The 17,653-nt window shown below is 39.9% G+C and overlaps 1 protein-coding gene across 3 annotated transcripts in view; it reads right to left on the bottom strand.

The window, feature by feature from the left end:
- Positions 1–17,653, bottom strand: part of bcas3 (BCAS3 microtubule associated cell migration factor) — a 304,969-nt gene that overhangs the window by 238,858 nt on the left and 48,458 nt on the right. For all 3 annotated transcript variants that reach the window (XM_046388328.1, XM_046388329.1, XM_046388330.1), the window contains exon 14: positions 5,739–5,872. In XM_046388328.1, the coding sequence (XP_046244284.1) occupies positions 5,739–5,872 (134 nt within the window). The remainder of the gene's footprint in view (positions 1–5,738; positions 5,873–17,653) is intronic.

Genomic DNA, 17,653 nt, shown 5'->3' with positions numbered 1-17,653 from the left:
TGATTCTGAAAAGAAGCTGAAAAATATCTCCTGGGTTATTTTTCCTTTGAATTTAACATGTTCTTCGTCGTATGGAAGCAGGTAATATAGCTTTCTTTAAAATCCATGACATCAGAATGAGCTATATCAGTAATTCAATCATAAATAAAGGCAATACAGGTCAGCTACTAAAATAAATATAAAATATAATGACATAAAGAGAGAGCGAACAACTGTGAAATAACTAGTGAAGATCACTGCATTCTTCTCTCTTTTGATAAGAAATTTACAGACTACGTGTGACTCCATTCGCCTGCAATGGCTGCATCTGTTTTAGTGGACATGAGCTGGATCAACACCATATGCACCTCTACCTGTTCAACTTCAAACTAGGTACAGGAGCTGACAGCATAATGAACTGCTGTCTTAGTAAATCAGGCACTGACTGCACGCAGGTTATGGCTGAAAATGCACTGAAAACTGCAGCATACCTTTGGGTTATTGCCATATTCATAGTTTCTTAGTAAATCTGTTCATGATGAGTATGTAACATGATGAACAGGTACTTGCAACGCAAGATTTGAGCTGTCTGGAAAACCTAAAATAACATAATCTGTATGAATAATCTATATTCTTATATATGGTTAATTATATGGATGATTTTCATTGTTCATAGTTGTCAACTGCTACAGCTTTGTAAGTTGTATTCACTGTATTCATTCAAGTATGTCTTATTATGACCTTTATATGTGAGAGTTTTATATTGACACATCCCCAATCTAGCTGTTAATGACTAGAATAGTTTGACAACCCTGGCATCTATCCCATCATGCACCACAACAGGGTCACTTTTACTTAAAGTAAAGTAAGTTCATAATTATGAAATTAATGTTATACACCTTCTTAAATCTGAAGAGGTGTTTCCCAAAAGCATTATGATTGAAGACAACTGTAGACATGATTGTTCATTAACAAGCACATCCTCCTCATCTGAGAGAGGCTAAGAGCATCTGAAGCTCTGGGTCACACAGGAGGAACCAAAAAATATATGCTTTATTTCAGTTTTTAATTGTTGCCCTGTTATCTTGAACAAATGTATTGCATATCAGTGATGTTTCATTAGTGATGTTTAATGTTTCAAATTAGAACTTTACATACGTAGAAAGAGCAAAGAGTGTGCACAGGAACAGTCTTAGAGAATGCTCTTCACCTCTTATGTCATTCATTATTAGGAAACAGAGCGGACCGCAATCACTGACAGGTTGTGTTTGATGTTTTCAATGCCTGTATAAAAAAAATGGTGAACCAAATGGGCATCTGGAAAGTAACCACAACTGATTCTGGAATGCTAATGTTTTTGACTGGTTTTAACTTAACTTTGACTTCAGTATCCTTTGTTAGTTCTCCTCCTCAAACAGTGACTGACAGTGGAGCGAGGAGCAGACGCTTGTTGAGATAGGATCTCCCTGAGCATGTTAGACATGCAGGAAACTAGACAGATAGGCTGCTAGAGACAACGAAGAGTGGGGGGAGAGAAAATGAAAAAAAGACAAAGGAGTGACAAAAAGTGACTGATAAGGTGATAGTGTGCTGAAACAGCATCTATCAATTGACATACTATTAAAATTCGAGGCTGGGGACAGTGGATGGGACTGGAAGAAAATGAAAGGAAAGGATCCAGGAGAAAGTTAAGATGAGGAATGTCTAACTCTTTAGCCAGCAAACAAGTCAGCCAATCAGAGAGGCAGCTCTCTAATCTTTTGCCAGGTCAGACTAGGTAATAGTCCCCAGCAATGACAGTTAATGGGGCATCCTTGGCATGCCAGACAGTTACTTTACTTCACAAAGATGAGTGAAAGAGGAGGCCTGACCTGTGCTTGGGCTGATTCTGGATGACTTGGAGATGAGAAAGGACTACTTTGTGTGTGTCGTAATTGGCCGTAATGGACCTGTCAGAGCTTCAACTGTAAATGGGTGCCTGGACTTTACTGTCAAAGCCATTTTATCAGGCAGTGGATTACCTGAAAGGTTGGAGATATCAAACAGTTGTCAAATGTTATCTTAAAAAGGTGGAATGTAATTGTTTTAAGTCACAAGCTCACAAGCATGTGCTGGTGTGGAGGTTGCACATTCCAGAGAGACTGACAAAGCAGTCCCTCCTGTCCTTGCACACATAGTACACCTTGGAATTCAGAGAGTTGCCAAAAAACATGTTAAATGCATTCTGACTTTTTTAATCTGTGAAACTGTGCCAGAGATTAGGCAGCCCTGTTCACCTAAGGAACACTGAAGGAATGACAAGAATGTGACAAAGATGGACAAACGGATAAGAATGAATAGACAGGACGAACACACACATTTACAGAACTCAAGTGGCCTTGCATTAGAAAATGGATTAAAAAATATGACAATGACAGAAAGGAAACTTTAAAAGAGTTTTGTGGGTGACTGCATCTTTAATCCTTTGCTTCACATTGTTTAGACAATATACTGGATAGCCAATATGAAAAGCCTGGTTACAAGTTAGACTGCAGCCAGCCTGTGCACATAAAGATGGACGACATTAGAGCGCCCAAAAGTAAAGTCAACATATGGATCGCCCCCTGGTGGGATGCACTATAGGTCATAACTCCCTCCCATTCATTGTTAGCAGATGGGACATGAGCCAAACTAAAAAGGACATGTCAAATATCTTTCTCCCAAAGATGGATTTTGTCTTTTTAGGTACTTCTTATCGGGTTGATGTATGTTCAAGTGTTCATTTTTCTAATAAGTTTGCTTTTAATTACATACTTGATGCTATAAAAAGGTGGTGAAATGTCATGATTGACATCTGAGCACTGCTCAAGACTTGAGTCAGACAGCTATGTGGGCGGGAACTGAATTCTGAGGCTATATTGCCCAATCCTTATTGCACAGACTCTGATTCCAAATGACAATCACAAGATGGCAGCGCTTGTATCCAGGATATTTTAGCTTTGAGGGGATGCGTGGCATCCTGTCAATGGTCTAATTAACACATACATTGCATAATCTTTCCGACTTCTAAAATAGTTTAAATCGAGCAGTGTTCACATCAAAGTTTACTAGCTAGCAGTCTCTTTCTTCACTTTGCTGGCAACGCGCTGCATATCATTGCACAATACCACCACCTGTGGGTCAGTGGAATAGTGGGAAGCCAAACAAACAAAACAGGGAATCAAAGACTCAAAAACAGCACCACAGCACTATTAGAGTTCAAAAACTCCACAGAATGCCTTTAGAAACAGTGCCATGCTTATGTCATTATAGAATGCAGTGTATCTGGCTTCCTGTTATCTTACATAAAAAAACATGCCTAAACTTATCGACTCTCTGTTGATTGTCTGTGTCAAGATTTTTAGGTCAAATGGATACATTTTAACATTTTACAAAAGGAACCAGGATTACCTTGAAAATCTGGCAATGCGTTTTCATATAAAGTCATTATCTCAGTAACAGTGACATCTCCACAGACCTGTTGTAAATCCCTAATCTTACTGTTAACAACCCCTGACCTGATGGCTTACTTATTTTTAAGTCTGATAATGATACGAAATTCCAGAATATTGGTAAATAAATAGAAGTTCATCTGTGGAAAATGACATATTCAGACTTAATTAAATTATTTCATTATGATGACACTTCGGTACTTGTAATGATTCTCCTTTTGCTGTCACATTTCAAGTTCTTGTCATACATGTTAACTTGCAAAAAGCTAATACCTGGATATGTGGCCATAGTAACCAATAGTATCTAGAAGAGATCTCTGAAAAGCAGGTTTCTGATTTATACAAAATTAAAGAAGACAGATTATACAGAAAGTCATCAGCAGCCTGATTTCTTAAATTTATGTAAATGCACTGACATGATGGGCCTTCAAACGGTGCAGGGCTACAAAGAGCAGTAATGGAGTGCCACCGAGCTAACCTCAGTGACTAGTGCTCTGCAGTTCGCCCCAAGGCTCCATTCTCATCTACATTCTGCTCCTCCTTCAGCCCCTTACAGCTGTTATCAGCTGTAGGTCTGTTTACCTGGCGTCGGGTCAGTGACAACCAGCCGCATGTTTGACCGCTGGAGACAGATAAGGCGTCTCTCCACCCACCTAACTGAAGACTTTATCACTCTCTACTGTGTGTCTGAGCATGTGCGTTTGTGAGAGTGTGTGGTGATAACCCCTGGCCCAAGCACTAGGATAAGGCCTGCCTTCAGTGTTTACAGTGGCTTGGATCAAAGCAGGCTCAGTGTGCAGCAGGTCAGCGGACCTGCCGTTTGGTTATACATTAACTATAGGCAGGCGGTGAGAATGCGTGTCTGTGATACTGTGTTTTCCCAGTCAATAATCCTGAACCGAACATGGCCTGAAGTAGTTTTGTTGGGTAAGCACTTCAAAGTTGCACTGCATGTCAGGGCTAAGATTGCAAAGGAAAACTCAAGAGACCCAAAGTACCTTGAAAAGTGATAACTGCACAATAAACCGTTAATATTTTTATGGGTATCTATGAGGACACCTGTGCTGTTTTAGTGGTTTTTATAGCCCCCATGGGAAATGACAACAAATACTGGACCCATTAGATCTTTCTGATATCATTTTAAATCTAGGTTCATTCAAGGTAAATACGTATTTAATACCTGAAATTGAGATGATCTGTCATTAAAAACAGCTAATATTATCAGCAATGCACTATAAAAACAAGAAGTACTCATAGGTTTGACTGGCGCCCCACATCAAAACCTGGAGAAATGATCTCTGTTTAATCTACACTCCCAGCACCAAGTAACTTTATCATTATAGAAACCTCCCTTGTGTAATGACATGAATATAGGATTTACCTATGCTGAAATTCATATGGTAACAGATTGGATAAATGATGGCAATCCAAACATTGTGGCAAATGATCCACTCGCCTCCCACCACCCAATCTGATTAGGTCATCATCCACTGCAAGCAGCGGCATCTGTCGTGTGCTGAGGAATATTACCGCCCTCCCTGTCTGTTATATAATACCGTGTCATATATTTCTCACTCAAATGTTTTAAATGTACATGTGGTTTGGAAAGCAAAAGAAAAACACTGCACCTGCGGGGAAGATCCTCGTTCGATATTCTGCTACTCACAGGAGTTAAGACACAGATGAAATTTGCTATATGTCAATATCTAGACACCTGATTCAATTAGGTGTCAGAAAAACAACTAGCACTGCGTGAGTATGTTGTGTGAGAGATGAAGAAGAGGAGGAACATTAAATGATGCTGATTAACTAACTAGACCAGACAGGTTTTTGGTTTGATCTTCATTTCAAACTTTACTAATGTATTCTAGTACTGTCCTTAAGCCAGTGTTTAAACAGCCGCACATCCTTGTTGGCAGAGCAGACCACAGTCATTGACCCTTTTTTCAAAATTCTTCACTACATGAATTGGAACTGGAAGATTATTGGGCATATTCTCAACAAAACTGCGATCACTGTGCTGCTCTCTGGTGTTTATTTTGAGATGAATTCTAAAATGCTTTTGCTTTGTGTCACAAAACTTTCATTACCTCTTGCACAAAGCCTTTTGTGTTATGTGGAGGAACTAGCACTGAAAATGAAAGTGAATTTTCCACTGTGAATGCTTATTGCAGTTTAGAGGTGATGAAGATTGCTGTGTGTGTGTGTGTGTGTGTGTGTGTGTGTGTGTGTGTGTGTGTGTGTGTGTGTGTGTGTGTGTGTGTGTGTGTGTGAATGTGCGCTTCAAACCTTGGCCTCAGTTTCCCCACGATGCAGGGTATAGAGGTGGTGAACAGCGCTCTGTGATGACGCCCATGGGTGGGTGAGGATCTGGAAGACGTGAAAATCGTGGCCCAAGGTGTCAGCAGTCACCAACAGCATTCCTGCAATAAACACACATACAGTCAACAGCATTAGGAATCACAGCTGGCTTCAAAACAAATTGGTTATCATTACTGTTTATGATGTCTATTCTGTTTTTATGTTTCATTCTGCTATGAATTTACAGTGTTTAATCCACACCTTTTGTTTGAATATAAATGTGTTGTTTGCTTGACTTTTCTACATGCTTCATTTAGTATTTGATAGTCTACCTTAATGCTGCCATGTCTTGTACATATTGTGTGTGTTAACACTGAAATTCTTTTTATTCCTCTACACGTTGGTTCCCTATTTTTGTTACTGTATTTTTTATTTTTATTACAATGTGAATTTTGTTATTGCGACATGGGGCCTGATAGGTTTATCAATGTGCTGTGTTCCTTATAAACACATTGAACAAATATTAGCACTAACAGGTAAATGCTGCCACAGTCAACAAACTGAAAAATGTGTTCTGAGAAGATGAAGGGGCATCCCAGTGATTGACCGCCTCTCGCCTATGGTCAGCTGGGATAATCAGAATCAGAATTCCTTTATTAATCCCTGGAGGGAAATTCTTGTTTCTACAGACAATTGCACATGCAGTATTCCCGACCAAGAAAGGAGAAAAGTGCAGAGTATAAAAATAGGATAAACAAAAACTAAAATCTCAAGTACAGTAGTATTTACAAAAACTGTATTCAAAAATGTTTTAAGAAAATTTAAAAATACAGGTATGTACAATGTGTAAAAGTACCCAATATGTACATTGTATATACAATATAAGCTGCAGCTCCCCCGCGACCTGACGGATAAAGCAGGTATAGGAAATTGGTGGATGAATGAATAATAACAATAACACTTATTTTTATCATTATTATTATTATTATCGTTGTTGTTGTTATTATAAAATAACAGAAAGCCTACAATACAAAATCTCTAATACAAACCAGTGGACCAGTGAAGTTTGAACCACATGAGGATATATCAGGTTCTAATTAAAGATCCCTAAAAAAAAATCAATCATAAATAAAGACAGCTTAAGATTTATGATATTTTGTACAAAGTGTAAGACAATACATGCTGCACTATACATACTGTCTCCAGCTGTCAGTTTTCTCGCCTAGGCTTTCATTAGTCTTACCTAAACAACACGATGCAATGAAACCTGATCATTTTTCAATTTGTCAAACTAGTCAGTCACTTACAAATTTTCGCTCAGTTACTAAAGTAAAAACTGTGATGCTTATTTCAAATGCAATGAGGCATCGGTTTATGTTGCTCTTAGTATTTCAGTGGAAATTGAGATTTTAGTTCTTTCTCTGAACTTTATATGATAAAACATATACGTCTTTGTGACTTTAAACACCGTCACGGGCACACTGTTGAACCATACAAAAATCGAGCCAAACAAAATGTTTATACTGTATTGCACTCTGGCTGCTCACGTGAAGGTGGCCAACATTACCAGCTGTGCAGGACACATGCTAGACAGCATGACAGAATTACTGTGTCTTTAAAACAAACAAACTAGCCCATTAAAACAAAGTCAGCTATCGTTTGTCCTTGTCATAAAATGTAGCCTGCTCTCGCATGATAACTCCGTCTGGTTAAAAGCAGATCTCAAGTCGTGTGCTTCTTCAAGGACAGACAAGATGATGAGCATCTGTAAAAGGGAGAATGAATGTATTTGTACGTCCGTGTATGGCCATGGGTGTGTGCGTGTGCACACTGAGACACTGAGACTCACCGAAACACTGAACCACAGCTCAGCACAAGTGGAACCCCCACTGACAGGCCCATTCATTTGGTCGCGTTTTATTTGAAGCTTGTCAAACTCCAGAAAGTATAGGCCCTCACCATAAACAACATGCTCAACAAACCACACCAGAACAAACCCAGAACTAAACTGGCTCAGTTGGGGAAAAAACGCCACACTGCTTTTCAAGCGCAACCCAAAACCCATCCCCAGAAGCCTTTTGAGATGTTACAAACAAACCCATAGATTGGGCAGTAACTCAAAATGTTGGAAACGCATCACTGATACAGAGTGTAAGAACTGAAAAAAAATGTCCAAACCTTTGACTTTTTGACGGCTCCCAGACATAAATGATATTAAAGTAATTAGTAATTTTCCTCTGAGTTTTTCCCCATGGAATCTTTTATGTGGAGGCTGCAGTAGGTTTTAATTAGTGGCCAGGCTTTATTGGGTGGCGTGTCAAATGTGAAAAGAGGAGGCTGGAATGGCATGAGATTAAAAGGATTCAGCAACACGTGTGAGGGAGATGGAAAACACTCCTCTGGAAAAAAAAAAGTGCTACAAAATGTGTGCTACAAAATTTTGCACGCTGATCCGGAGTTGAAAGGTTTCTTTTATTTAAGATTTGAGTGTGATTGAAGAATAGTTAGATTTAAAAAAGATGAAGAGGTGGAATGAGGGAGGTACAGAGTGGATAAGCAATGGGGTCATCCAGATTATCAGAGGTGGAGAAAGGAAAGCAGAAGAGAAGCCAAGTGAAGTGTAGATTAAGACAGTGGTTAGCTATTCATGCTGTATCAGAGCGACCAGAAAGCCAAAGAGCTAAGGCCCAGGGCCTGTAAACTCTTGAAAACCCACGCCCCAAACGAGGTGCCAAGCCACAAGAAGCATTTGCGTCAACTGGGAATATGGAGAAAAAAGGGACGGGGACCTTCTAATTATAGAGTCTGGAAACGGAAGCGCAGGGTGATTAGGAGTTGAGGCGCTGTGGTCTGTTTATCTGGGAGCTTCCTCTCGCTCTCAAACCCTCTCTCCCCCACACTCCACTCTTTCTTTTTCTTTCTTTCTTTCTTCTCTCTATGTTTTGGTCGGGTCCCGCCCACCTGGTGGCTGGAGAGTCTGGCCCTTGGGTTTCTGACAGATGAGACTTGGCCGCTGTGTTCTAGCCAGGGCCGGCTCTTCTCTTCTGCTGATGGTAGAGTCTGGACTCCAAAAAAGTAACAGCTCAGAAAGGCTGGAGAGCTTTGTGAGCGCAAGTGCCCGAGGACTGGGGGTTTTGTGGGCTTGTTGAAATACAGAGGCCCTCGCCGTGAGGCGTCAGTCGGTTAGCCTGTGGGAAGGCCAAATTAAAAAGTAGCTGAGCCGCTCGGCGGGTGAAAAGAGAGGGTTTCAGGGAAACCAGAGGCTGGCCGGAGCAGGGTTTGACACGTCCTATTTATAACACCTCGTCCCAGAGGTTACAGTGTTATTTACGATGTTTTAGTACTAAAATCGCTGGCACACGCACGTAGACATGCGCTAAACTGGAAGGGATGACCTCTAATTTGCCATGTGTGCAAGACATGTGTCCGTATGGGACATGAGGGAAGTGATATAATCATTTCCATAAATATCTTCTTTTGCTTTCTATTTTTTTCCAAAAAAAAATCTTTTTGTTTTGTTTTGCTGTAGGCTTTACTGTCCCATCTCTGACCATCCAAACAGAAAACATCTGCTCAATCCCATTAATAGTGGGAGGATGTTTCATTTACAAAGTGGTTGGGCTAGCTTTATTCTTGACAAAGGCAGATGGGATGAGGGAGTGCGGGGGGCGGCGGGGGGGAGAGAAAGGGGGAGAGAGAGAGAGAGAGAGAGAGAAGCAAAGAAAGAGATGGAGAGAGCAACAAAGTGGGCGGTGATTTCCCTACTTGGCAACACAAGAGGCCACAACAAAACTAGTCCACTTTTTAATTAACAACACTAGGCTCAAGAAAAGCTTTGAAAATCAGGAAAATCTCAAATTATAACCATGTGGAAGGCATAAAGCTTACAAGATGGAGCACTTGAGGGACTCAGATAGCTTTACTGTTACCAGGGTGCATAAACTTCAGAGCAAATGAGCCCAAAGCACAAATGAAAGAGTATCCATCGTAACACAGGGCTTTGTCTTCAGAGCTGCCAATTTGGGGGGGAAAGACAGTACTCTTTGGGTGTCTGTATGTACTTACACATATGCTGGGTATATACAGTACAGAGTCTTTCAGCATTCTGTATACACAGCTAACCAAAGTGTTAGTGTAACTATGGGTATTTCGACCACCTAGGTACCATTCATAATCATTTATCTCCTCATATTCCTGCCGCTATGCATCCACCTAAACATCAACTTTCTGCGACCTAACAATCCACTGACATCTGTTACCTCTTGAATCCAGTCGCGTCCTCGAGGACCTTCCTTCAAATTATAAAATATTCTGATGGCTACACAAGTAACAGATTAATAGGTATTTGTTCTCTTCTTAAATAGTGCAAATGCAGCTTCTCGCTACAGTGCTAATTGGTGGTGGAAGGAGAGCACCCTACTAATCTTCTCACCACCACAGCACCACACCAATATACGAGGAGTTTTATTTCTACCGGGTAGGCATTAGGTCAGTCTGATGTGAATGTCAACCACCTCTAACTCAGAGGCTGCAATCACACTAATTACATATTTACTTTAGAAATTATCAAAACAATCTGGTTTTATTTTTAACTAAAATTTAACTGAAGTCTATTAAGGTTTTCAAGTGTTATTATCTTTCTGCTTTCCAATCAAAAAGTTTAACTGTTCGTATAAATCTTGTGTCAGAGACTTTTCTACAGTCACAAGTGCCTAGTGGACTTAATTTAAGGCAAATATGAACAGAGATGCCAACACAGATATTTTGAGTTTAATAAATCTAGAAAGATTTAGATAGATATATGTATATAGGGATATACATCTCTATGGATGCAGAAGTCAGATGAACCCTAATTTCCCCAAGATTTCTCTAGACCCTAGGGAAATCTTGGGACAACCTGCAATTGTGGCACAACATAGACAACCATTACGCTGTCCCTGCTTTTTAATATTGAACTAAATAACGGTGACATAATGCCACCCAATGTGCAATTTTAGACAGCATGCTGGCTTTCCAAAAGACCTTGGATGTGTAACAAAACAGTCAGTGTTGACTTCAATTTGGCTCAGATACTACTTAGTGGAATATCAATGCCCCCATTCCATATTAAGACCATGTATACAGGACAGCGAGGAGGAATAAAAGAGCAACATTTCTGCCTTGAACACACAGTGTAACTGATTTTGTTGACCTCCAATGCTTTAGCTTTTTACCTGGCTGCACGTGAAACTCATAGGTGCATTTCAGGATCCAGTGACATCAGTTTTGCAGGTAGTCAATGGAACACATTTCCAACCATACTGTCTACAACAGTCACACTGCCCTCAGTATTGCAGAGTGTGACGCTTCTGGGTTTTACAGGTTTCTCAAAATTCTCTTAAATCCCTGAACCTCATCTATCCTTGATTCTACAGACGAAAAGAAGGACACAGGCTGGGAGGGAAAGACAATCAAAGGAGTAGGGGGCTGAGCTTGACTGTAAAAAAAAAACAAAAAAAAAACATCAGAGGAAATATGAGGAAAAGGTGCTTATGGTTCATTTGATGTACAGCGGCCTGAAACCAAGGGTTGTGTTTTTCTACGCACTTCATAGGCAGACCACCTGTGAGCCCTTAGATATTAATAGATATGGAAAAAAAAAGGTGTGTGTGGCAAACCTAGCCAAGACGCTGCCATTAGTTTAATAATTCTATGCTGGAATGCCAGCTTTTAACAGGGCAAACCTCACCTGGCTTTAAAGTCATGCCGACACACTAGTGGCAGGAACCGTATCGGTCAAGTTCACAAAGCGTGACTGTTCTTAAGGCAGAGCTTCGGGCTTGCTCTTTCATCACCTTAAGTGGGAAACAAACTACTTAAGTCAATTTTTACGGAGCATTTACATATTTGCACACTTCCTGCTAGAAATTGTTTAAAAGCAGAGAGAGGGTTTAACTGAATCATACTCCAGAAGGCTGTCCAATGGGTGCAACAGAGGATAAGCAGGCTACATAAGAAGGTGAAAATGTTCCTACTTCACCTGCAAGATTTCATCTGCCAAAGACACAACCCCAATTAACTGCCACAAATCCAAATTCCCAGTCCCAATCCTAATACTTTCACTTTGTTTTTTTTTTCCTGTGGATACTCCAACATAGGACAAACATAAGTTCTCACAGCAGCTTATAAAGACCTTTAACACCAGGCCTCTTCTGATCCCATATTTAAAAAGCCCCAAAACGAATTGCTCCAGTCCACAATCTCCTGATAAAGAATTTGGGACTGTGACCACCACTTAATCCCCTTTCCGAGCAAACAGGCAGACACTGAGGCTGGAGAGGTAAGCTCCTTGCATTTACATGGCATCTTTTAAACTCCTGAGATTTCTGTTCAGCTGCGTTAACTAATAAAATCCCTTTAAATATTCACAGCCACTGGTCATAGGTAAGATTTCACAGTACTCTGATTGTCCATTGATTAAAAAAAAAAAAAAAACTGAAAGAAAGCTGTGTGTGTGACTGTATAAGAAAGTTCACTTAATTAAAATTTAGGTTTTGGCATAGTGGTTCAAATTTCTGTATTGCAAGATCAAGATTTCTTCATTTTAAAATAGGCAAAAGATAATAGCAAAGTATATTGTTGCTCTCAGTAAAACTACCAATGCCAGAGACCATCTGGCAAATAAGCATGAGTCAGAAACAGTAATATAAACTGAAACATGGACACGCTTGCAAATGAGTTAGCTACCAGTCTGCCAATCATGACTTCCCTGGAATGGCCCTGGTCTGTTTTTCTGGAGTAAAAAGAAGTATGCAAATATTGACAGCTTTGCTAGTACAGAATACTCTATTATTTCAATCACCTGTCTTTCAAGCTGTGAGAGTTAAGCATGTTTGTCAGTCTAATTATCCATTTATCTAGTAATTTGGTCCATGTTAAAATATTTTGACATCGAAATTCCAATGTTTTAGTGACCTCCTTAAAAATGAAATGGGCAGTGTCATGAAATTTACCCTTTTTTTTTTGTTGTTTTTGGACACACACACACACTTGCAGCTTTAGTTCACACCTCTCATAGTTTTGTCAGGCTTCTGCACTTTCGGGCCAATAGATCATGAGCATTAGAGTCCAAGTTGTTTTGATTTTCTGAATTCATGGATACAAATGTGGATACAAATAATTTGCTTTTATGGCTTTTCAATTTTAATTTGACTGAACTGAACTGAACTTTCATAGTGGTTTTGATATGCAAATTAAATATTTCAGTTAACTTGACCCTGCAACACCAAATGTGGGCACAGTGTTATAGTATGTTTTTATGTTCCAATGTACATCGGCTTCCTCCCACAATCCCTAAAAACACATGCACATTAGGTTAATTGGCTACTCTAAATTGCCCCTTGGTGTGCGAGTGAATGTGTATGGTTGTCTGTCTTTGTGTGTTGGCCCTGCGATTGACTGGCAACCAGTCCAGGGTGTACCCCGCCTCTCGCCCCTAGTCAGCTGGGATAGGCTCCAGCCAACCCACAACCCTGATGGATAAGCGGCATAGAAAATGAATGAATGAATAATGTTACAATGTGTTTAATTAGCACAAAGAAAATCAAAAATGAGATAAATCAAGACTTTCCATGGATACTGCTGCCAGCACAAACAAATGAGGGCTAAATTTACGGGAACAACACAGCAACTTACCTCTTCACCATGAAGCCACCCACCTACACACATACCGTAAAGAAGTTACAAATGACCTGCGTGTTACCACACTGTGTGGGCTGTGAATGACTCCACACTGCTGAAGTGTCTGGTGTGCTGGTGAGTGTCGGGCATGGGGGGAGTTCGGGTGAGTTTTCTCAGCCAAGCTCTCCACAGGACCTGAGTCATGGCCGCTAGCCGATCCAATAACTCTACTGAGCTCTGGCCATGTAACTACTTATCACTTTCTTTTTCCAGATGAAATTCTTTCTTTTACATTATTTTACATTATTGTTTTCCTGATGCCTCCACTCACTTCACACTGAATTATGGGAATTTACCTTCAATATTCCAGACATTTGTCATGTGGCTGTTTATGGAAATGTATTTATTCTGTGTTTCTCACTCTCACTGGATGGTTACCACACCTCTCTTGTGGCTTGGAATTGCACTTCTCATGAGCAACAGACATCTCTGAAATATCTTCAGTTTAGTGGCCTCCACGATAGCCAGAGTTAGTCTAGCAGAGCATGATTTTGTTGTTGTCATTGTTTCAAAGAGGAAAAAAAAAAGATGAAGAAAGAAAAAAAAAACAGGGCTATTCATTCCTTGAGAATGGAACTGGTTTTAATTGCAGAAATAGCGTGGAAATATATTAGATAAACAACACTTTAAGACATCTACTCAAATATAATTGCATGACTAATGCATGACTAAAATAACTAGTATTTTAGCAAAATTTTTACTCAAGTATGACCCTGGGGTACTTTGGGGGAGCCCCCCCCCCAAAAGCAAAAGAATTTTATTTTTATTAAAGTATGACTTCGGGGTACTTTTTACAACACTGATTATAAGTTCACCTGTTGTTGCTGTTAAGATGTTGAGTTTGAATAACTGATTACGTGATCAAGATATTCCTTGATCACCACAGGAAATTACATTGTGTCCACAGGTGGACTTTTGGTGTCTCTGCCTTTAGGTAGCACAGAATACTAAGTTCTACATAGAAACTAAGAATAACAATAGAAACTATAAGGGACCAGCCCCTGTCTCTTAAACAGGGACTGTCATTAAAAAGTTAGACTTCTTCTCAGTGTTTATTTTATTACCCGACACTACAATAATCCTGGTAAAATTAAGAATCAGAGGAACAACCCATCCCCAGTCAAAATAATGGGGAAAAAAAGAGAGACAGAGAGCCCTGCAAAGTAGCTGTTGTAAATCACATCAGAGCCAGCAGCGTAGTGCTAATTACTATCTTGGTGTGAAGACAAGACTCAATCCATGCTAAATGTGTGGCTATAAATGTGTGGCTGGGTGAATCTGCTTGTGTGTGGGAATTCCCCTTGTGTTCAACATGTGCATGTGGGTCCAGGGTTTTTCGGCAACGGCCTGGTTTCTTTCACACATCAGTAAGATGGAGAGACAGAGTTATTACACCATGGAGAGCTGCCTTCGCGGCACAGCTGCCTCAATGGTCAGGCTCAACGGGCCAGGCTATTCATTAGACCAGCCTGTTACTAAACCAGGGATATGGTTTATGGGACAGTTCCGTGTGGGGAGAGATTCAATCTTGATTCATCTGCCATTACTCCTGGCTTTGATGGGGTATTTGAAACTTCCATATTCTGAACATTGAGACAGCAGCACAAAAATTAAGTTCTGATTCTGTGGTAGCCTGCTGTGTTTTATGAGACTGAAAAAGGTAATGAAGGAGATTCTTCACAGCACAAGGGTTGAAGTATACTGTACCAGCATGCAGTTTAAATACAATTTATTTGACTGATGGTCAAAGTCAAGGCAGTACTTGCAGACATCAGTTCTATGCACGTGGAACATTGTTGCCTGACAATGTTCCACATGCACTTCATTAGTACACAATGTTCCGTGTTTAAGAGAAGTTGTCCAAGCCCACAGTTCTATGAGCAACCATTAATCTACCTGACCTCAGCGGTGGAAACAAATAACTGAAAACATTTACTCAAGTAAGTCAGTCAGGTATTTACAAACAATTATTTTCTTAGCTACTGATATTGCTAATCAATTGTATGTTGTATATCCATTGTTGTGCATACATCTAATCTGTAACACCTTAGTGAGAAATTCTGTACTTTGTACTTACAAGTTAGTTTGCAGAGTAAAGCCCGCTTCAAACAAGGCACCTGTTTATGTAAGTGTGACAGCAATTTAATATGCTGGCCTGATATGTGAATAGCATCCATTTTCACGTAGCTCTGCAAGTCAAATGCCAGACCATTCATTTCAATGAAAACTCTGTGATCTCCAATGTGTTTGCAAAACTCCTCTCCTCTCCTTTTCCCAGTTCGAAAAATGACTCATGTAAACTGAAAAACTTTAGCTTTTGCAGTCAGACCCTATGCACTGTATGCCACCAGAAGTTAGCATTAAAATACATTATCTAATTGACTGATGAACACAATACAACTTTATTGATACATTTTTTTTCCTATGTGAAAACTATTCACAGCATATAAGATGAATGTTGATAGCGGTAGCATACTGAGTAACTTATAGAGAGCATGCACAGTGATTATATGTCTTTGAACAAAATATTTCACTTCATTTCAAAAAAACTAGTTACACAGCTGGCAGGCCAACATCCACACTTCCTTGTCCTGTTTTGTCTTTTCTACTTGTAACTCAAGTTGTTGATTTAATAATCATTGTTTTACCTAAAAAAAAAAACATGCAAGAGCAGCTTTTTCTGCCTTGAACAGTGTCTCAGGAGCTCCCTTCCAGGCTGTATGTACTCCCAAAAACACCTGCCCATTAGAGGGTAGGGCAACCTATATGTAGCCTAAGTGGCAAAACCCAGGGGAAAACATTCCACAAAGACCACAGTGTTGCTCACTGACCCAACTCCTGAGCTTATAGTAATAACCGGGGGCAAACCAAGAAGTTGTCTATCAACTTTTTTTATGGCTAATTTGTATTTGTTTGAGGGTACTTTTTGCCCAGATTTCATTGAGAAAATCAAACAACTGTAAAATTGGTAGAAACAAACGAAAAGTAAAGTTAAATTTGGAAAGTTAAGGAAGATCTTGTGATTGTATGACAAAATATAATGGATCCCCAAGGAATACTCTATTGTACTTAAAAATACACAAGGTATTTACAATTAGGTCCAAACTGGACAGCTACGACATTAAAATGCTGCTTACACATTAATACAACAATAACAATGATGTAATTTTATATTTATATAAGATACATACATACAAGCTATTCTCCAGAAATAATACTAGGTTGTTATTTGTATTGAGCACAGTTTTATATGCAGGACTAAAACTTGCAATGAATATGTTTACATGGTGGTGTTGCTACTTTTACTAAGTAAAGGGTTTGAACACTTCTACCAAGCTTGAGAGCATAAGGAGCAGAGGGTGGTGACTTGCATGGCTGCTGGATCAATCACTACATCCAGTGCCAGTCATCGTCAAAAGTAATGCTCAAGTTGTTGGACAATATCTCTGCCATAAAAACATGAGTGTATTTTGACCTTGGCATCGTACCTAATAATCAAGTCAAGGATCATTAAGGACAAGTGAAGAGGACGAGACGTGAAAGAAAACAAGCACACACACATTGCAGCTGTTAAAGAGAGCGCATTGCCACTGCACTTCATCTGCGTCCCTCTAATTACACCACTAGGAATAGATCTACAGATCCACCGAAGCGCCAGCCGCCACACCAAGAACTGGCGGCCACTGGTCCGCCCTCTGTAGATCTTCCAACACACACAAGCCACTGGGGTTTCTTACATAACTCTTCCCAGCCAAGACTTCTGGGTTTTCCAGGCTCTGTTTGAGTCATATCATTGTTTCCTGCAAAGTCTAGCTTTCTTGTTTCTGCCATGTTGAGCTTGACCACTGTGAATGGAGCCTCAGTACGGCCAGGAAGGTAGTTCAGTAAAAGCCGCTTCCCATAACTGTTCGGAAAGAGTTCACTTAGAAACCAGACCAATGAACCCGTCACTAAGGATTTGTGCTCTGATCAAATCAGGAGGCCTCTAATTATAGGACCTTCAACAGCAAGCTGCTCAAAAATGAAAATGAATGTAAGTATAAACAATGATGAAAGGATTCCTGCAATCACAACAGTGGAAAAGAGGAGTTTCTATGCTTGTGAGAAGATCTCATAATCTCACTATGCACCCTAACTGCAATGGGGAAAAAAGTGTCTTTTGGCTACACTTCTGGTGCTGTTTT

The sequence above is a fragment of the Scatophagus argus genome, chromosome 5 (assembly GCF_020382885.2).
Source record: "Scatophagus argus isolate fScaArg1 chromosome 5, fScaArg1.pri, whole genome shotgun sequence".
Lineage (NCBI taxonomy): Eukaryota > Metazoa > Chordata > Actinopteri > Scatophagidae > Scatophagus > Scatophagus argus.
Note: the sequence above shows the minus strand (reverse complement) of the source record. Positions and strands in the feature narration are given on the sequence as shown.